General features: G+C 41.1%; 1 protein-coding gene across 1 annotated transcript in view; it reads left to right on the forward strand.

Annotated features, from left to right (window-relative positions):
• LOC107382964 (anoctamin-4) overlaps positions 1-22,921 on the forward strand; it is a 101,317-nt gene that overhangs the window by 8,843 nt on the left and 69,553 nt on the right. Inside the window, exon 3 of the mRNA XM_054739510.2 lies at positions 20,302-20,526. Coding sequence (XP_054595485.2) covers positions 20,302-20,526 — 225 coding nt within the window. The remainder of the gene's footprint in view (positions 1-20,301; positions 20,527-22,921) is intronic.

Here is a 22,921-nt window from a genome sequence, read left to right on the forward strand (position 1 = left end):
ACAGATCTCTGAGGTGTGGATATGAGGCTGCAGTAATAAAAATGTGGGGTGTCGGTTGACCCAAATGAGGAAGTGCAAACGCGTTACAAATGGGTGTTTAGCACGTACTCATCTGGAGGAAATCTGAGTTCCAGCTGGACAAGTATATTGATAATGGTGAATTACTGTGTCTGGATCAAAGATGATGGAGGTTGAGAAGAGCTTGAGACATGGACTGAATAAATCGATGACTGAGTGGTGAGCAAGTGAGTCATCAGTGCTGTTTTGGGGGCAGTCTCAGACACGTGGCTGCTGCTAACTGACAGACTCTTTGTTCCATTAAAAAATTAGATTTTAAATCTGGACGTTTTTATTACATGAAACATGTGAGCGTGTTTTATCTCCACCAAGCCACAAAATACACAGTAATGATAGACTCCCTTATTTACTGGTGGTATCATAGGCGTCAGTTTAACCGGGGACGCCGGGGACATGTCCCCGGCAAAATTTGTGATTGGCAGCTGTGTCCCCCCCACTTTCAAAAAAGCCTGCTGATGAGGATTTTTGTTTTACCATCTCAGATCTTATACCAGGGGTCGGCAACCTATTCCCATCAAAGAGCCATTATTACCCATTTCCCACAGTAAAGAAAACACCGCAGTAGCCGCAGCGTTGTGGGCGGGGCCTACCCTCAGACAGCAGAGGGCTGCTCACAACCAGGTGACAGCAGCAGGTACAGGTCGCTCGCATGGACATCGCACCCGTGGGGGATTCAACGCCCACACTTTTCCAGCTGTTTTGCTCACCTCCACACCAGTCTGGTTTCTTTATGTCGCACTCACTCTGTTTGCCTCATCTCCTTCTTCACCTCCGCTTCTGACAGCCGATGTCGGGTTTCCAGGAGAGCAGGAGAGGGAGGGACGGAAGAGCTCGACTGAATTCATAATTTTACATCTTGACATTAGCTGTACAAAGTCTGAGTTTGATAAAGTGAAGAACAACAATTTGCAGAGGTTTATAACTGGCGCGGCGCCAGGTTTTCATTTTTGGGTGGGCCACGGTTTTTGGACAGACCTTAATAAGCAGTGACTTAGTGAAGCAGGCAGGTCGCGCTAGAAAATTTAGTTTAAAAAGACGTCATAAATGTGTTCCCCCGTCATTTTAATTTCTAAAATATTAAGTAAAAACTCACAATTTAATTTTCATTCATTTGTCATTAATATGTAGTCTACACCTGTGCGTTAAGTGGACCATCTTCCAGTAAAAGCAAAGCATCCAGTCCATCTCTCCAAATGCGTAAAATGTGCATCACAGCCACTAGGCGCCCCACGCGCACCGTCAGCTACATCAGTCCAGACAAGAGCAGAGCAAATAGAATAGAGGATCATTCCGTCTGGATGTGGATTGAGATTAGATTTTACAGCAGCCTGATCATCATTTAAATAAAACCATCACCTGTCTTCTAGTCCATGCTATCAGCATTATTTTAATTGGTGTGTGTGTGTGTGTGTGTGTGTGTGTGTGTGTGTGTGTGTGTGTGTGTGTGTGTGTGTTTTCCACTTCAAACACTGGTCTAACCAACCAGACCAGCGTGTCCAGTAACATATTAATGTTACACTTCATGTAGGCTAGGAACGTTTCACCTGCCGTGGCCCGACCGCTTCTGCTCCACATAAACTTTGTGCGTGATCAAATGTCTCTACAGGTGCTTTCTGCGCTGCTATTCTGCCTCAGACTGGATGCGTCATGCGTGTCCATATTAGAGACGGGAACAAGCGCTGTTCAGCCAAACTTTCATAATTTCATAAAAAGAACATTTTTCCAAGCTCATCCATGCGCATCAGTGTGCGTCGGGGTAATTCTTTCAAAACAGCCAGCATCCTTGAGTTTATCCGTCAAAATAAAAATCTAATATAAATATCTGTAACCTGCCATTTAACTGTTTTGCCTTCTTGTGCATGAAGATTGTTGCAAAGAGAAACAACTAAACCTGATTAACCCCAGAGCCACGCGCACTGCACTGTACATCATGACTGTAAATGAGGGGAAATGATTTAATCGGATCCTTTTCTTTTCAACATGGTTTAATGTAAAGTTTCATTCAGTACAAACTTTAGTTACACCGATCTAACGAGACAGAGCCTGGATTTGTATTCTGAACAGTTTAAACATGTTTAAAACGGAGACATGCGTGACACGTCTAAAATTCGCACCTGCTCCGCTGTTATGGAAATTAAACTAACAAGATGAATAACATCAAATTATTTTAGGCACAGACAATATTTCCCACACTTTTGAAAATCTTGCAACGCGCCTGGTCGCTCGTGTACGTCAAAGTTATCTTTCATAAGAAGATAATGAATAAAACGATTTATATAAAGATGATCCAGAAGTTGTAGCCCGTCTCTGCTACAATATTTTGATATTTTTCACCCTGTTGGTGGTTTTACTGAGCAGGTACCACTTTTGTCTTACGTTTCTTTTAAAAACATGTTTAGACTGTTCAGAATACAAATCCAGGCTCTCAGAACCAGAGCGCATGTGAGAAGGTTCCTCCCACTGAAGCGAGTGTTTTCCAAACCCGGTCTCTCAGAGAGACTTGTCACTTAGAAAATGTTCCCTGATTATGAAACTTTGGCTGAATAGTGCTTGTTCCTGTCTCCAATGTGGCGACACATCCAGGAGCCGTCTGAGGAGAAGCCCAGAATCTGACATCCTCCAGCTCAGGAAGCGCCTATGATTACGCACAAGCGTGACGCGTCAACCCGGTCTCACAGTAAGACCGGGTCGGAACTGTTCAGGTTTACGCAGACAATCTTTACATTTAGAATTAGCATACAGATGTAAAATTAATGCAGTAAAATATAAAGCTTTTTATTTAAACATCCATTCATTATTTTACAAGCACAGAGCATCAGATGGATGGAAGAGCCGCATGCGGCTACAGAGCCGCCGACCCCTGTGCTAGCCTATATTGTCCCCAGCAATTTTTAAACCCCACTCAAGTGTATGGTTATTGTCCCCAGCAGTTCTGAAAACAAACTGACGCCCTTGGGTGGTATTGATGGTTTATGACAATAACCTTTAATATCCTTTTGTACGTAGTTTTGGCCGAGGGTAAAGATTGTCTGTCAGCTGCACAACTGCAGTAAATTTCCTTCGCCAGTAAAAGGAAAAAGAAAGATTATTATTGATTAGAACTTTTAGGGACCTCCAGCACTGCTGACCTGTTCTTTCCTCTAAAACAAAGGCCGTGGCATTTCAATTACAGGAGGCTCTTTTTGATGTGAGAGAGCCAGACTATAGATCTTTCCCTTTGTCAACTCAACAGAGTGGGTCCAAAGCTCTCCCTCAGCACTTCATTAGCTTTTTAAATCTTCTTTTATATTCAGCACAGAGGAGCGAAGAACACCTCCATTCAGCAATAGAACTTGAGCTGAACGCTTCACTGTCAGAACTCTGAGCTTTCACCCTCTCGCTCTGCAAAACACGTTGATGGTAATTACCGCAAAACGCCATGGGGCCAAATGTTCCAAATAGGAATGAGATGCAGTTTTATGACACTGAAAAAACTGCCTCAAAGAGCTTTTCACTATATAGTGCAGGGGTGTCAAACTCAAACTCACATGGGGCCGAAATGAAACTCTGGGACGGAGTCGAGGGCCAAACTTAATATTTTTTGAAAAAGTGACGGCAAATTTGCACATTTTCTTTATCAACATATATGCAATTTTGAACCTTTAAATTTGGAAACAAACTTATTTCTGCATTAACACTGAATGTGGAATAACCAAATTACACACGAGCAAGTCAGTTTGAAATAAAAGGCATCAGTGGTATTCATTACTTGTGGTATATTCAGCATTTTTAAAATCTATTCAGGATTTATGTTTTCTTGTTGATTCATTTTTCTTATTTTTTATTCTCCTTTTTTCTCCTGTAATAAGTGTCATCGCTGCTGTGACGTCTAGCTTTCCCCACTGAGGAACAATAAAGGGATTTTCTATTCTATTCATCTATCTGCAGCCTTTCCACTTCCTGTTTACTGTAGGTTAAATCTTTTCTCATGGGCCAACAACAAAATAAAAATATCATTTTATCTTAAATGAAAATGCAACATCTCACCTGTTAACTTTCATGTTTTGGAGCATAAAAAGAGCATAAAACCAGCATATTTAAAGCTCAGTTTGCTCCACTGGTTTACTGTGATGCTCACCTGTTCCAGCCAGATACCTGCATCATGGGGTTGATCTGAGCTGAGGAGGAGACTCCTGTTGTTTTGTTCATCTTCATCATAATAATGACAATGACAACAGCTGCTCACATAGATTTGTGCTGATGAACATGTCTGAGCAGCTTGACCACGTTGTTGTGTGTGTGTGTGTGTGTGTGGGGGGGGGGGGGGGGGGACACGACAGCAGCCACAGAGTCGTGCTGGTTTGAGCATGTCGCTGCTCGCTGGAGTTATATCAGCTCTGTCTGGAAGTTAGTTTGAAAACTTTCTCCTTAAGTCTTGAACACATTACTGAGCGGCTAGAATCTCCGTTTCTGGGCTTCAACGTCAGAAAACAGCTGAGTGAACTCGGCGCTGAGTGAAAGGAGTGTAGTTCGTCCGAGACAGCGGAGCTGCAGACACCCAACTACCTCTGACTGCCTCGGCGCTGAAAAAACACAAAGGAGGGGGCGCGTCTGCTCCGCGCTGGCGCCGCAAAGCATCATGGGAGTTGTAGTCTTTGCGGTAAAATCGGCCAGCGGGCCAGTTTTAATATATTTTTGATATTTATCTCGCGGGCCACATAAAAATGCTCCGCGGATCTGGCCCGCGGGCCTTGACTCTGACATATGTGATATAGTGCCTCCACCCAGTAAAGTAAAATATTATTCAGATGCAGGTGATGCAGCATTGACTCTGTTTTCTCTGCAGGGGGGTTCATTAAAATGAGACCATCAAGCAATGTCCTAAACACACAGAAAGCATTGCTCTGCAGTTTTTCATACTTATATAAAAATGATTAAAAATCAATTGGCATCGTTTCCAAATATCAAAGTTTTCATTGCAGAAAGTTGCAAATTATTTAAAAGATTTTCAAAACTCACTTTTTAACCCTCCCACTGTCTTCATGGGTGATCCTGCAAGAAAGTTGACCATTGAGCAGGATTGATGGTTTATCCCTTGAGGTCCATGTGGCTGGGGTGAGGTGATGCTCACTCCTCACCCCAGCCACATGGACCCAAGGGATAAACCAATCCTGCTCAATGGTCAACTTTCTTGCGGGATCACCCATGAAGACAGTGGGAGGGTTAAGGTAACTGCAGGCATCGATATTAGCATGGTAGCGTGTCGAGCCTTCAGCTAATCAAATTTCTTTCAGCCATTTCATTTAGATCTGAGCTAATTCGTCATTTGTTTATATCATAACTAATTAAGCAAGGTCACCTTGCTGTCTCTTTTCTTTGTTGCACCATCAACTGATGTAAATAACTTTCAGCTACTTACTTAGCCTCTGGGGTGTTGACTTAGTCATTGCTAGTTAAATTGAGCTGAATTGTGTTGTGGTAGCTGAAAGGGTGCTAAGACTTCCCCAGCCCACCCCCTCTCAATCAAGATGGCCGTCATGGCAAACACAAAAAATGGCTAGACCTCAGGTATTTTTTTTATCAGGGACAATGTCATTTATTTATACTTGTGGGTAGTTTTGGTTTGCCAGGATATGAGATCCGACATCCCCCGCTCTCACACCAATTCCACAATCATCATTAAAGGTGCTCACTCACTAATTAATTAATAAACAGTGCTTTACAATAAAATGCCATAAAACAAAAGACGGCTATCTCATTAATAAAATACCTTTAACATGAACATAAATAAATGAGTCCTAATAATATGAGTGACAAGTTATAGATTGTTATGAATGGTGGCATCAGTAGGAACAAAACTAGCTCTATACCTTCTAGCTCGTCACCTTGGCACCAGAAACCTCACTGAAATGTAAAGTGCATTACACATAAAAACTATTATCATTTATTATTCACAGTAATCATCAGGGCAGCTGAAAAAACAGGAACAAAAGTAGAGTGCTGAAAAAGGGGCAGAAGATTGGTTGAACAGAAATTAGGACTAAAGAGCAAAGATTGGATGAAAGGCAACACAGCAGACAGACAAACAGACAGCTACTGCCTAAAAGGATTTAATAACAACAATAAGCACTTTGTGCTTCTGCGCCTCGTGATTTTTAAGCGCCTCGTGATTTTTATCTTGCGAGGCGCTATAGAATTGCTACAGAGTGCTACAGCAGAAAATCAGAACAACCTAAAGAAAAAAATTTAACAATCAATAAAAACCAATACAAACTATATATAATAAAACTGTGATGGTTTGTTGCACCTTCGTTCACTAATCTCTAGGTTTGAGTACTTTAGTTACAGCACAGCCTGTGCAGAATAAGAGTATCACGTTTTCAGCTGGTGTTCAGACTGTAACTCCCTCTAATGGATTCCCCCTCATTGTCCTCTGTAGACACTCACATCTGACCTGTTATTGCTCGCTGCATCCTGTGACCCACATATCTGCACCTGCATTGAGTTTTTAGACATTAGAGGTGAAGAGTTTTACAGATCTGGGCCTTACTCTCCTTTGAGAGCCACGGGGGCACATTTTTTCCGGATGGCTGTAACACAGATATTGCTTAGAACACACCTTTGTGAGTTTTGGAGGTCGGTCAGATGCCAGGTGTGCATTACTGCGATGCCCCTCCCACTCCTGTCAGCAGAAGTTGCTTTTACGTGACACTTGGGATCAAAGGCTGAAATCAGCCATCGCTGTCATTCAAATGGCAAAATGCCTACTTTTTATAATGTCACTGTGGAATAAAAGAACACCAATAATAAAATTATTACTTTATACATTAACATCTCAACTTAAGCTTTGCTGGTGGATTCTTCTCTTTAAATTTTCACACTTGATCACATCTTTTGTGTTGTACTTGTATTTTTAATATTGCAGCCATCTCTGTTGTGTGGCACAAGTGACTCATTCCTTAAAAAAACCATCATTGTCCAGTTTTGTGCATCCTGCAGTTTGCAGCCCACCTCATTTAGCAGTAACTGATACGTATGCACTGTAAATGACACTGTGGTATAATTTATCAAACCATTCTGCTCTTTTGATCTCCTTTAAATAGACGCCAGTAATACGAGCTGTCCATGAATTATTGTTTTGTAGCTTTATCTTCTGGACCCTATAGGAGGTTTGGGGTCGATGGGATATTCCAGAACACTGTCATGACTGAAATGTCACAAAAGTCTAAAAATGTATTTAAAGAGTGCACTTGCCCCATCTGTTAGTTTGTTGATGGGTACCTGTAGCCTAATGAACTAGACCAACTTCTTCCTTTGCAAAATTTGGTCTAGGAACGCTCCACTGGAACCTCTGCAGCCCCTAGCAGCATTCTGGTTGGCCAATCACAGCTCTCTAGAGAGGTTTCAAACACATAGAGAGCTGCGATTGGTCCATAATGGTGGGCCAATCATAGCGCTCAATCTGCTTTGTGAAACAGTAACAGCGCTTTATCTGCTTTGTGGGCCAATCAGGGCCTTCTATTTGTCTGGTGGGCGGGATGATGCAACAGAGTGGAACAAGATGGAAACAGCTCGTTTGAAACGGCTTTTACATCAATTTTGGACTATTCGGACTTGGGCTTTATTATAATCAGGAGCAGATAGATGTATTAAGTTATTTTTTTAGAAAACAGGATGTATTTTCACCTTCTTCAATAGCAGACTGTCTCGTTTACCAACATCCATTGCGGTGAGCAGTCACGTTGCTCGTTGTCCACTAGCATGCGGAGATCGTTTGAAAGACAACTGTAGAACCCTCCCCACGACCGAGAGCCTTCAATGGAGCGTTGCCAGACTAATCAACATATTTATTTAGTCTGGCTTGCCGTAAAGATGCACTGGGGGTTTAGAACCCTAGAATAAAGGCCATATACCAGGGGTGTCGAACTCAAATTCACACTGGGCCAAAATGAAAAACTGGGACGAAGTTGCAGGCTTAACTCAATATTTTTATAAAAGTAATGGCAAATGTGCACATTTTCCTTTATCTACAGATATGAAAGGTTGAACCTTTTCATTTGGAAACAAACTTATTTTTGCAGTAACATTGAATGTGGAATAACCAAATTACACACAAGCAAGTCCACTTTAAATAAAGCATACTTTAGTGGTATTCGTTATGTCTCAACTTTTAAAAAAATATTTTACTCCTTAAATCTGCATATAATCAGCATTTCTTCTTATTTTTATCTTTTGAATCTTTTAAGTGTTTCTATTTTATGTTTTCTTGTTTATTCTTTATTTTTTACTCTCCTTTGTTGCTCCTGTAATTAATGTTATTGCTGCTGTGATGTCAAGCTTTCCCCACTGAGGGACGACAAAGGGATTTTCTTTTTTTTTTCTATTTTATTCTTGTATCTGTATTCTGTCCTGTTTTAAAGTAAGTGAAATCTTTTTTCACAGGCCAACAACATGAATAAAAATAGTAATTCTCTTAAATAAAAATTCAATATCTCACCTATTAACTTTCATGCTTTGGAGCAGAAAAGGTTAATAAAACCAAAATAATTCAATCCCAGTTAGGGATGTCCCGATCCGATCACATGATCGGAAATCGGAAGTCGGAAATCGGCCCCGATCACGTGGTTTCAGACTGATCGGGACTCGGCTTTACTTCCCGATCCGGACTCGGATACTGGGTTCAAATTATAGGAGAGCAACTTGGTTCTCCTTAAAGATTGTCAGGCTCCCTTGATGCCCTTAACTTACACACCCAGAAGGAGCACAAAAAAGATCCAGTTTCTACCTATATTATATTATTTATATGGACTCAGTGTAGCGGGGATTCTTTTGAGCAGAGCAGCAGGCAGACCGCTGATTATTCATGAACTCCAGCTGCGTTCTGCACACGGCCACAGTAACATTTTCTAAGTTTCTAAGTGGTGTCACCAAAAAATATATAATTAACACACAGTCATTCGTGTCCGTCCATTTTCTCTCTGGTAAGTTCTGTCTGTATTTGATCATGACGTGTGGACGCGCTCGTCACTGGCGCAACCGGGCAGCGCAGTGCACACTTAGCTTTTTTTGCAGTCAATAGATCAATTTGATCTGCTAGTTAAAAAGTTACTTGTGAGGTGAAAAAGAAGGAAGCAGACAGGAGTTTTTCTGGAGGACTGGGAGATGCAGGAAGATCAGAGACAGACAGGACAGGAAGATAGGAAAATAAAAACCAAGAAAACAAAACAAAGTTCTTAAAAAAATAAAATGTAGGTAGATTTATCCCACTACACGTTTTTACCTGTATAAAGCAATAATTTATCAGCATGTAGTATTTATATAGATTATACAATTCAGATCATCTTCAAAACACCGTCCCATGCCCAGGGACGTATCTAAGCATTTTGGGGGCCGAGGCAAAATAAACCCCTGCCAGGTATTTCAAGTTGAAGTGCTATCTGTTTTTATATTAGACTTTTTATATTTGCAATAAAGTCCAAAAGTGAAGAATTTATGTTATTTATTACTTGATTGTTCAAGCTACCTCACAGAAGTGATCTGTTGTTAAAAATTAAAATAAAAAGGTAATTAAATAAGAAATAAGGAACATTCTGGAACTGTTTCTTCTTTTTCTTTTTTTTTTTAATGTATCGAAAGTATCGGATCGGGACTCGGTATCGGCAGATTCTCAAAATCAAATGACTCGGACTCGAGGGCAAAAAAACCTGATCGGGACATCCCTAATCCCAGTTTTCCCCACTCTGATTTCCTGTGATGCTCACCTGTGCCAGCCAGACCTGCATCTGTGGGGTTGGGCTCTGAGCTGAGGGAGGAGTTCATCAGTGAGAAACAGTTGCTCACACAGGTTTGTGCTGCTAGACATGGAGAGCATCTGGATCACGCTGTTGTGTTGGGGAGGGGGATAAAAGCCGCAGCAGCCACAGAGTCATACTGACCTGAGCGTGTCACTAAACTGGAGTTAAATCATCTCGGTCTGGAAGTTGGTCGGTGCACTTTCTATGTCAGCAGCAAACAGATTACCAAGCTGCTAAAATCCATTTCTGGGCTTCAAAGTCGGCTAATTGCTGAGTAAACTCGGTGCTGAGTAAGAGGAGTGTTCAGTTTGTCCAAGGCGGAGGAGGTAACGCTGCAGACGCTGATGCTAGTAGCATGGACGCTAATGTAGTGTATCAATAGTTACATCTTGCGTAGGAAACCATCAGAGGTGAGATTCCATAGAAAATATGGAATCAATTTGATGTATCTTTGAATACTACCTTTAATCAGAAGATCGGAACTTTTTATTGCAGGGATTAGGTAACACTTCATAATAACCCAGAGTCAAAAAGAGAGAGAGAGACAAGTTTAAAAGTTTAAGAAGATTTATTTCTAAACAATTTAAACAAGGCTAACTCTAACTCTAACTTTAAACACTAATGAATGGATCTAGGTGAATGAGGCAAAATGGAGGGTGTAATGTGGAATGTTATCAGAACTCTTGTTTCCAGAGAAGCATTAGTTCTGTGTGGGAGCGAATGTTTTTCTCTAAACTATAGTCGGAGTTTCAAAAACCACATTCAGACGCTATCTTGCCATTCTACATACCCTTGCGGAGACCTCCGTTGTAGATCCAGAATGCCAGGTTCTCGAACCCCTTTTTGGTACCGGAGCCAGTGAAACAGCGTACGGTACGACAGACTAGTCTTGGAATGCCTCCAGGTACGCCGCAGTTAGTTGACAGCGTCAACGGGACCCTGACGGGTCTGTGATTTCAGCTTTTACTCTGAAGGAGCATTGCGTCAGGTGGAGCTTGCAACAGGTTTATTTTCCTGCTTGTCGTTAGGTTCTTTGTGGTTAAAAAGTTACGAATGGCCGGCTCACAACTCTAGAACATTTGAACTGAGTTAAGGGTGACGTGGGAGTTAGTTTTATAATTCAGATGTTTTGATTTATTGTCAAATCAAAATTGGACAACAAATATAAACACCGCACAGATCACACCTCGCGTCAGAAAGGAAAGCTCTGATTGGAGAGACAAAGGAATGTGTCATGTGATTCTGATCCTGCTGCCGTCTCCAGCGCCGAACCATGGATTCATTCATGCCAAGCTTACATGCGGCAGCACTGTTTCCCTCCTTTTCTGCCAGATCGATGGCCTTCAACTTAAATGCGGCATCATTTGAACTCATACATGTAGTTACCATGATGAGGGGGTATGGATTTGAAAAAAATTCTTTGTCGTGCCGGCTGCTTGCATGTGCTAAATTAAAATGAGCACTTTCTTCGATTTCCAATTTTGACTTCCACATGTTTCACTTTCTGCTAAAGCGCCCCCTGGCAGGTGAAGGAAAATCTTCAGTAAAGCCGCACCTCATTATAAGCCGCATGGTTCAAAGCGTGGGAAAAAAGTAGCGGCTTATAGTCCGGAAAATACGGTATTATGGGAAATGTAGTTTGTAGTCAATGTGCGTTTTGAAGCTGCATAGACTTATATTACAGATTTTCTCAATTGCTAAAACACTAAAATCCATTGACTGAAGAAAGTTCTCAGTTGCTTGAACTCATTAAGCTAACTGTTGAGCCTGTTGTCAAAACCTTAAACAATCTCACACGGTTTAGCAAAACTCTAAACACATTCTCATTCTTAAAACACATTCAGCACTCTAACGTACATCATGTCATCCATAAAGGTAAGCACAAGTGGCACACATTTACCCATAACAAGAGCACAAATGTCATTGATTGAACACAATCAGTCAAAATTTCACTTGTTTCAAATGATGTGACAACCATTATAACAAGTTCAGAGAGCAAACAGGTTGTTGAAGGTGGGAATGAGAAAGTGTGACAATGGATAGAAGAATTCATGTGAGAGGACAAGGACAGGTGCGTATGGGAGGTGGGGGATGGGGAGGAGGGCAAGAAAGAGGAAAAAGAGGAGGATGAAGAGGAAGAGCAAGACAAAGTGGAAATATCCAATGAAATTTGAACAACAATCATAGACCATGCTGTTGTCCATGGGCCGACAGTGAGGGAAGCAGGACTTAGAGTGCAACCCAATTTGAGCCTCAGGAGGGAAAATATTTCATGTGATGCAGATGAAGTGCTGTGGCCTGACCCAGCCCAGACAAGAAGAGGCCCATTGATAACATGTTTAGTCTTTTGATGTTTTTCATTTTATGTATTTTTTTCACTGTCATTGAACACTGTAGCACAATGGACTGCAGGCTGTATATGGTACAATAAACTAATTGTATGGCCCTGAACATTGTGCCTCCTATTTTTTGGTGTATTGTTTACTGACTGCTTGATGGTGTATGCAATTTTGAGTAATGTGTTTATGATTTGAGAGCAGTGCTTGATTTTGAGCACAGCTAAAACTGTTTTGAGGTGAAATTTTGATTTTGCAAGAGAAATGAGAGGTTCTATTCTATTCTATTCTATTCTATTCTATTCTATTCTATAAGTTTATTTATATAGCTGTAGCGTTATGAATATCCTAATTGTCTGCCCTTAACAGCTGCCCCTTTACACAGTAACAACGTGTATGAATCACAACAAGAGTCGTCTCAAGGCACTTCACACAGTAAACATTCCAATTCAGGTCAGTTCATTAAGCCAATCCAAAAAAATATTTCCTATATAAGGAACCCAGCAGATTGCATCAAGTCACTGACTGGTGTCAGTGACTTTACCAGCCTGGCAAGCCAGACTAAATAAATTTATTATTTAGTCTGGCCACTCTCCATTGACGGCTCTCGGTTGTGGGGCGGGTTCTACCGTTGTCTTACAAATGATTTCCGCATTCCACTGGACAATGAATGTGACGTACTCTTGTTTCACTCTGTTGCATCATCCCACCCACCAGGCATATAGAGTGCCCTGATTAGCCCACAAAGTGGATAAAGCTCTGTGATTTGTTCACTAAGCAGATAGAGCACTATGATTGGCCCACCATTATGGACCAATCACAGCTCTTTATGTGTTTGAAACCCCTCTAGAGAGCTGTGATTGGCTAGCCAGAGTCCTGGTAGGAGCTGCTGAGGTTCCAATGGAGCATGCCTAGACCAAACTTTGCAAAGCAAGAATTTGGTCTAGTTCACTAGGCTATGACTTTACAGCAATCCTCATAAGAAAGCATTTAGTGACAGTGGAGAGGAAAACTCCCTTTTAACAGGAAGAAACCTCCAGAGGATCCTGGCTCAGTATAAGCAGCCATCCACCACGACTCACTGTAGTCACTCACGCTAGTAGGACTGAAAGCCGTGTAAAGCCTGATTTATGCTTCTCCGTCTGCGTCAGTGCGGAGACACGCAACGCCATTATCCGTCCTTGCGTAGGGCACGCAAGTACGTACGGAGTCGAGCCCACTTTTTTAAACATCCGTCGAACGAGACGGATTACGCAAGCTTGTGATTGGTCAGGACGCCGCTGTTGTTTACAGCGCCGCCATTGCAAAGAGAGCCGAGGATAACTAGCAGCAGACACGGAGAAGCTTGAAGAATATCTTGCGAAAAAACTCCAAAAATATGAACGTTTCATCCTCCCGTGACTGGAGGAGTGAAAAGATGCGCAGCAAGCGTTTTATTTGTGGACGGAAATGACAGGAAACGTGGGTTTAGAGGTGGTGAGCGCATGAAGCGGTGGGAGAATGAGAGACAAATATGTCCATGTTAAAGTGTCTTATATACACAAAAAACACAATATAAACACACTATCTTGGACCGATACATGACAAGATGCCACAGAACAGCGCTACGCCCTCTGTGGTCCTGCCGGGCAATTGCATTGCAACACTCCCCAGGAGACGGAGAAGTATGAGAGTAAAACGCTTCCGTCAATCCGTGCGTGTCTGTCCCTTGCGGAGCTGACGGAGAAGCATAAACCAGGCTTAAATCATACGCTGGGGAATAAAAGCTCTGGTGCACCTGTTTCAGGAAGTAGAAAATTGCCACATCAGAGGAGAGCATCAGACAGCAGAGTTTTGGGGTCTTATTTCCTGATATTTTGACATCTTGTTTCTGACTGGCTAACAACAATGCGACTCTACCACTGACTCCATTTACTTTGCAAAGTTGATGTTGTATCTCCACGAATAACACAAGCTTGAAGGAGTGCTACCATGTGGTGCCATTGCTAATGCTAACAGTTAGCTTCTACTAGCCGAGACATTCTCAGCTGTTTCCTGGACATTAAACTAACAACAGCCTTACCCGTCATGAGTCAAGATGTGTGAGTCCATAAATGTTAAGTGACACTGTGACGTAGATCTGTCAGGATTTTCTAATCCTAGCATTTCACTGTCTGTTTTCGATCAGAAGTTGATGCAGGAGATAGGTGTAGGAGACTATTTTCATGTTCAGCCTGCATGAAAAATTCAGAGTGATTAATAATAATTGAAAAACATTTTTTTTCAGTGTTCCATACCTTTAAATAGAAGTATCATGCTTTGACCTGTGGTGGTGGTGCGCTGTACAATATAGACAAAATAAGCAAAATACTGTGAAGAACTTCGCCGTAGATACCAACGGGATTTTGACGAAACAAGTATGAAAACCTCACCTCCTTTCGACCTCCATAGGTTGGGCAGAATCAGTGAAAGTTTAAACAAGACACGAAAACACACGACTGACTGCTTACTTGACATCATTTAAGGTTTTTCACACCACCTCAGCATAAGTTAGATTCATTTTTGACCATTTTTATGTGACAACTGATGACGGAATACACAAACTTTTGACTTATCTTTTATTATTATATTATTTTTCTACATGATTTATTTCATAATCTGCAGTTTCGTCCTTTTCATTCAATTTCTTCACTGCATTTTTTGTATCCCAACTTTGTTGTAAAAAATAATTTTAATGAACCTGCTTTGTGATTTTTATTATCAACAAGTCACCTGATTTGCATGCCTGATTTTGTTATACAATCCTATTGCACGTCCACATGGATGTCCCTGTGTGTCCATAAACATCCATAAAGTTAAATAATTTCAGGACTTTTTTTCCTCAATATACTAAAATAAAATAACAAAACTTAAACAATAACAAGTGTGACCACCAGAGCCTTTTATTTGTTGTTGAAAGATCTTTTCAACACTATTTAGGTCTATTTGTGTGAGTGTGTCTGCCTGCCTCTCATTAGATTTGCTGCCAGAGAACAATAGAATACCATGGTGGCCTTACTGAGTTACTAGTGGTTACCATGGATTAATGATTCACTGACAGCAGCTTTAACGTTTCTGTTAATCTTAGTTTCCTTTCATAATTCCTACAATTTATGAAGACAGATTTACGTATTTTGTTTAAACTTTGATTGGCATCCTTCGAATGTCTCCAGAAACTTTTGTTTTTAGCTAGATATAGGTCTCATAAGTCATGTAAATCATGACTAAACAAACTAAGTGAGTCAACATTCAGAGAGGCGCTTAGATAAATGAGAAAACAGCATAATGTAAACAAGGGTGGCCCGTTTATAACCATTCACGAGAATTGTGTCAGAAATGCAAATAAACCAAAGCAAACTAGCAGCTTCATGATCAAACAAAACTATCAGTGAGACAGAAGTTCAGAAAATATGTTAATTTATATCTTAATGTTTGACTGAGTGTTTTGAACATCAGTATCATTTAATGATTCAGAAGAACATTTCTAATAATATATTGATGCACAAAATTGGTACATTTTGCATCTGGAAAAACTTCCTTAAAACAAAAATCATGGTAAACTTTGTTTTGCTGAATTGTCTGGAGGCCTGCTCTGACAAAGTCATACTCCAGTGCGTGATGGGCCTTTGGAGAGTTTGTGGCTGTAAAATGCTGGGATGTGAATTAGATGTGATGATGTACAATCCCAGCCCCTCAGAATGTATCCTCCAGCTGAATGTGCAGCGTGAGGGGCTCAGAGGCCACCAGGCGTTCCACTTCCCTGGTATTGATTGAACTGTGTTTGTTTGTTGCTGATGTGTTTCCAAAATCTGCTGGGCTTGGTGTTTTACAGGAAATGTGAGTGAGTATATCTGGATGTGTTCTGATATTCAGGTCATTATATAAAATATTATTTTTTTTTTTTTACAATATCTGGGGCTGAAATCAAACTGTATTAGATTTATTGTACACTCACCCACTCACACATTTCTGAACCACTTTTTCCTAACTGGGATCTCAGGGTGCCTAACTCCAACAGTCACTAGAGGAGAGCTAGGGCAGGGGATGCCCATGACAGGTCACCTGTCCGTCTCATGGACATATAGAAACAACCAGCCACACACACACACACACACACACACACACACACACACACACACACACACACACACACACACACACACACACACACACACACACACACACACACACACACACACACACTTATAGGACAACATAGAGTCTTCATTCAGCCTAACATGCATGTTTTTGGTATGTGTGAGGAAGCTTGAGAACCTGGAGAAAGCACACACTTGCATGGAGAGAACTCCACAGAGAGGCCATAGTTGAGATTTGAACCTGCAGCCTTCTTGCTGCATGACAACTGCGCCACTTTTCGGCCTGTAATCAATCGTTTTAGAAAATATGTAATCTGTTTGCTGTAAAATGTATTGAAGTTGTAGTTGGTAACATAATTAAAACTGGTATTATTACATGAACATTACATGAACAAAAGTGCAGCATTTAATTTTTAAAGGAGCAATATGTGGATTTTTGCACCACCTACAGGTGAAGTTGGATATTGAATTAACTCGTCGATTCCCAGTCTCTCACTCACCTTCAAAGCCTGAAATACAAACTGTGTGGTCTTTTGAAAAATGTGAAGGACTTATTTTTAGAGTTCATATTTGGTTTGTCCTCTCTGGGCTACTGTAGAACCGTGATGTTGCAACATATAGTTGCTGATTCTGTGGAAAAGGACCTACGTTGTCCTCAGATTTAAGTGAACAAAAGACCAGGATTTTTTTTTGTTACTCAGCACAAACCTTCTTGAATATTAAATTACATTCCAGTCCATATTCATTATCTACAAAAGCCATTTTGGTTCGTAGCTGACAATACAGGATAACAAACGAAAAAGCATCAAAATAATAGCCAGTAACCTCATTATGGGTTTGCTTTAGATGATAACAACTATTTAATCAGTTGATTTTGTACCAGTATATGACAAAATTATGAAGAGATTCAATAAAACATTTTTATTAAAGTCATGTTGTCATTACAGTTTTTTACAGACGTTAGGACCCATTTCTCAATACTTAGGTCACATTTGCAAAACTCTACATACAGTGTGCACAACAGAACTTTATGTGGGCCAAACTGAGGATCAATTATCATTGCTTTGGCGCATTGAGTGACTACATCTCTCAAATGTCATGAAGTCCCTTCTCACTCAGACACAACTGCCAAAAATCATTGTACTAACAGGATATTTTGCACTTGCTTACATACTATTTACAAAACTGTAGAACTTATGTTCAAAACAATAACATACTGCAAAACTGAATATGACAGCAAAATCCAACAGCAATATGTTATTGAAACATAAATGCAGTTTAACCAGCCACAGCTGACTCTAATTGTAGATGAACAGCTGCACAGGTGTTACACTTTCAATGTCATTAGAAAAGTAGTCAACTGCTGAATAGGTTTGTGTTGTGATGTAAACATGGACCCAGTCAGAAATGGAGAAGTGGCTGAAAGGGGAAGAATAGAGGCTGCGAGAGGGCGAGGAGTATGTATGCATGGTGGCAGAAGAATAAGAGGAAGATCAAGAGCTGGAGTCTCAGATGAGATCAGAGCTACTGTAATTGATCATGTAGTAAATCATGGTGTCTCAATGAGAGAGGCTGGTCAGAGAGTGCAGCCGAATCTGCAATGCTCTACAGTGGCATCTTTTGTTACAGTTTTCCGGCAGACCAACAGGTAACATATTCTGCAAGGGTATGTGACTCAATTGCACATGTCAGATGTAAATCATGTCATGTGTAATTGTTTTTGCATTTCTGCTTACTAGGACTCAACGGTTACCTCACACAGGAGGGAGAGGAAGGATGTTCACTGATGTGCAGGAAACCGCCATTGTTATGCTAATCAGAAACAATGGGATAAAGCTCCCTGAGATCAGACGCAGTATCTTGGCAGACAACGTTACCTTTGCAAATATTCACAGTGTAAGCCTAACAACAATTTCTAGAGTCCTGAAGAAACATCAGGTCAATAGTCTTTCAGACTATTGCACCCAGACTTTGGAACAGTCTACCTTCAAATCTCCGTCTCTCTAACACTGTAGAGGTCTTTAAAAATCATCTAAAACCTCACATTTTCATCCAGGTGTTCCCTCCCTAAATGTTTCAGAATGATGGCTTTGTTCGGGTTCACACCTTCACTTTGTTTATACTCATGGATTTTATTTTCTACGTTTATCACTGCTATTGTTCTTCTGATGTTTTTATTGGTTAGAGGTATTTGCCCTGATCTTTATCATGTTGTACAGCGTTTTGTGATCTATATCTGTGAAAGGCGCTCTATAAATAAACTTTTACTTACTTACTTTACTGATATGCATTTGTTTCCATAGAATTTACATGTTCAGTTTTTATACCACTGTTGTCTGACTAGGAAAAGTGTGTGTGTGTGTTATTTTTAACACAAACCTAAACCAAATAGACAATACATCTAATGATTTAACCATATTTTTTCTGAAGTTATGCTTAACTGAAATAAGAGTAGAGTGTATTTTTACAAGACAGAAATGATTTTATTTGCGGTCAATTTTTCCTAGATTAAAGACAAACATACATACAGTCTTAACATATTTTTCACTTAGCAGCCTTTTCTTCAGCAGAATTAGCTGGAGTCTGACTCAAAGTAAACAGGTGAGAGAAGGGGGATGCCCTGGAAAGGTCACCAGTCCATCAAAGGGACACAAAGACCCACCCACTCGAATCTAGAGACATTTCAGTCTCCAATGAGCCAGACAAATATGTTCTTGGCCTGTTATGGTAAATGGTAAATTACCTGTATTTGATATAGCGCCTTCTAGAGTCCTGGAACCCCCAAGGCGCTTTACAACACAATCAGTCATTCACCCATTCACACACACATTCACACGCTGGTGGGGATGAGCTACGATGTAGCCACAGCTGCCCTGGGGCGCACTGACGTGGGTTAAGTGTCTTACCCAAGGACACAACGACAGCAACAGACTGAGCGGGGCTCAAACCTGCAACCTTCTGATTACGGGACGAGCACTTAACTCCTGTGCCACCGTCGCGGCACCGTCTGGTACCGCCCTGTTGGAGGGTACCAGAGCGCACAGAGAAAACCACACTTGTTTGCAAGTAACATGCTAACTCCTTGCCAACAGGCTGCAGAGCTGGGATTCAAACCTGCAACCTTCTCGCTGTGGGGCAACTGAAAACCCAGTTAGAAAACACGCACATTAACCTGAAAACGTCTTTGAGGGAAGTTTTACTCTTTTACCTTCATGCAAATGTTAAGTAACCTCAAAGCCAGAACAGCAGGACAGAGGGAGTCAGTAACCAGTTAAACTGAATATAAATTTTTAGTTATAAATCCAAACAGATATCAATACTTTACTATTGTTGTTTTTGATATTATAGAAATGAGTAATATGTAAAAAATAGTTTTAGTTTGCTGTACAGATGTTTTCCATCTGGTTTTATCTTTTGCCCATCATTTCCTCATCAGCTTTCTCTGTATTGTAAAGAAGAAGCTCCCAAACAGTGGCCATGCTTGGCACACTCTTAGGGACTTCGAGCTAAATCAGATGAGCTGAGCTGGGTTTAGGAGACCTTGTGAGGCTGAGAGAAAAGCCTGCCGAGGACAAATCGAAGGCCAGAAGCGAGTAAAGCTGGATCAGCAGTCTGCATGTCTTCATGAGGCAGAGAGGGCAGCGCATAATGTGGAAGCCAGAAGATTGTTTTCTAAACCGTCATCAGAAATATGCAGTTAAAATGAATCAACTCACATGAATTCATCAAAAACACACACATTTTTATTCTAGTCTATTTTATTAGGTTTCTGTGGTTTTGTTTAATTTTTTTACTTTTGCATTTTGTCCATTTTATTGTTTATCTCAGATAATCACTTTTATCAAAAATTATCAAACTCTTGCAGCTTTTTGCCCCTCACCTTTTGAACACCAGCCATGATGCTAACACGTTCCTCCACCAGAGGACAGAATTTCCTTTTTCATCTAAAAAACACAGAGAAAATCCTCAGCATTTGATCTGATTGTTCTGTTTCAACAGGGTTTGAACTCGGAGGTCAAGTGGCTATTGGGTTCTCCCACTGGAAGAGTCCTTTCCAGTCCAGCAGTCAGAATCTCCCCAGTCCAGACTGCGTTCACTCTGAGGCCTCTGCCGTCCCGCCTGTCAGTGAGCACCCTGAGCCGGTCTCCTGCCCTGCGTCGCTGTCCATCACCCCTCTGCCCACCTTCAGTGCCAGTCAGGAGACACTGTGTGACAGCAGCACAAGTATGTTAAACTTTACATGTTCACTTTAAGTCGGTTTTGGACAATTCTAGTGATAAAAATGTTGCCAGCTGCTACAAATAAAGTTAGGAGACCCATTTCTTATCAAACTGACTATAAATGAGATCAGCATCTTCACCCTTTCGTGTTACGTGATCCAATCCAATCCAATCCAATTTTATTTATAAAGCGCATTCACAAGGCATTACAACCAAACAAGGCGCTGTACACTAAAAATGTTGGTTAATTAAACAGGCGTTATATAAACATGTCGAACACAGATAAAAGATAAAAAGGAAATACAACAAAATTCCCAAAAATAACAGCTAAAAATCATTAAGACACAGGGTGAAGTAAAAATAGGAAAAAACATTTTACAAAGAACCTCAATAGTACGGAAGTCGATAATTGTGGGGTCAGTTTATAGATGTCAGTGAGGTTCATAATTATGTTGTATAAGCTAGGTTGAAGTAGTGAGTTTTCAGGCATGATTTAAAAATGCTAGCTGTTGGTGCTTGCCTCACTAGTAGTGCTAATGCTTTCCACAGCTTCGGTGCACAGACAGAGAAAGCCCTTTCTCCACGGCTTTTTAAACGTGCATTTGGAACAGCTAGGAGGAGCTTATCTTCAGACCTGAGAGCACGCGGCGGGTTGTAGTAGTGATGTAGTGATGGTCAGACAGATCTTGGGAAAGTGATGTTAAAGGTCTAACTACAATGTGGGGTCAGATCAGCCCTTCTCTTTCTACAGTCTCTGGATCAGTCACATTTCTCCATTGTCCCTTGTTATAAGCTTCAGGGCAGATTTGCACCGATATCATTAAAAGTGAATCAATACCAATGCAGTTGCCTGAAAGAGGCTTCACTGTAACTTGTCATTTCTGTTCACCTAATATTTTAGTTTTGTGATCATTTCTATTAATATATTTTATTTTTTATCTGTCTCACAGTCTTTTCCTGTTAAAAGCGAGAAGAAAATAAAACCTGTATTCCAATTCATTGCATATTTATTTATTTATTCATTTTTTGTGCGTGGTAGAAGTATCAGTGTCGGTAGTTGGTATCTGCAAGTACTCAGCTCCAAGTATCTGTATCGTATCGGTTTGGAAAAAAGTGGTATCGCTGCATCCTTAAATGGGTGTAACATCTATTAAAGACCACAGTCCAGGAAATAAGTTTAAATTGCTGTCATGGTCATTGGGACCAGAACCTCTATGGAATGTTTCTTACAAGTTGGGTTAAAATATATTGGGGTTATGATGCTTAACCCTTCTTGAACCATTTTGCATGGTTTCCATGGTGACAGAGGAGTTAGGACCCCACCTCGTAATCGGTGGGTTGCAGGTTCATGTCCTGCTCAGTCTGTTGTTGTCATTGTGTCCTTGGGCAAGACACTTTATCCACCTCTCCTGCTGGGGGTGGTTGGAGGGAATCAGTGGTACCAGGTGTGCAGCCCCACCTCTGTCAGTGTGCCCCAGGGCTGACGTGGCTTCAAAGCTACACTGTGGCTCATCACCATCAGTGTGTGAATGGGTGCTTATCTGGGTGAATGACTGACTGTTTTGGAATGTGTACTCTGTGAAATGTCTTGAAACAACATTTTTCATGATTTGGTGCTATATAAGTCAACTTAATCGAATTGAATTTAATCTGAATTGAATTGAATTGAATCTGAATCTGAAACAGAGAAGGGTTTTATTGGACCTGCTTAGACTCTATTAATGCCATGTTCTCTGTCCTTGTAGTCCCCAGCTCCCTCCTGGTTTCCCTCATGTTCCCTCCCTAGCGTTTCTGTATCTTTTTGGTTCCCCAGCCCCCTCCAGGTGTTCCCCTCCAGGTGTCCATGTTCATGTTCAGCGTACCTGTGTTCCTCAGCCCCTTCCAGGTTTCCCCCTTGATTTCCCTTTATTAGATCTTCCCTTTAAGTTCTTGTTTTAGGTTTAGGCTCCCCCATCCTTAGTATTATATGTTCAGAGTAGTTCAATTTTCCCCTTTCAGTACTTGTGTTTTCCTTCCCCACTTGTTAATTAGTCTCCCTGGCCATTCCATGTATATATAGTTCTGTCACTCCTTATCAGAATCAGAATCAGAAAAAGCTTTATTGCCAGCGCTCCAGCGACCCAGAGCATAGGAACTTGACTCCGCAGCACAGCCTGACCAAGGTTACACACACACATGTAGACAGAACAGATACAGGCAGACCACGAGAGCAGCCATAACGGCGCTCATTGCCCAGACAAGCTGGTTCCCAAAGTCAGAGACTCTCTTGGTCAGCTTGCTTCTCACACCAAACCTTCTGTCAGAAATCTTGGCGTGACCTTTGACCCAGCTCTCACCCTGGATTCTCATGTCAGTTCTCTTGTTCGCTCTTCCTTCTTCCATCTCAGGAACATTGCTAA

Source organism: Nothobranchius furzeri, chromosome 1, assembly GCF_043380555.1.
Source record: "Nothobranchius furzeri strain GRZ-AD chromosome 1, NfurGRZ-RIMD1, whole genome shotgun sequence".
In the NCBI taxonomy this organism is placed as follows: Eukaryota; Metazoa; Chordata; class Actinopteri; order Cyprinodontiformes; family Nothobranchiidae; genus Nothobranchius; species Nothobranchius furzeri.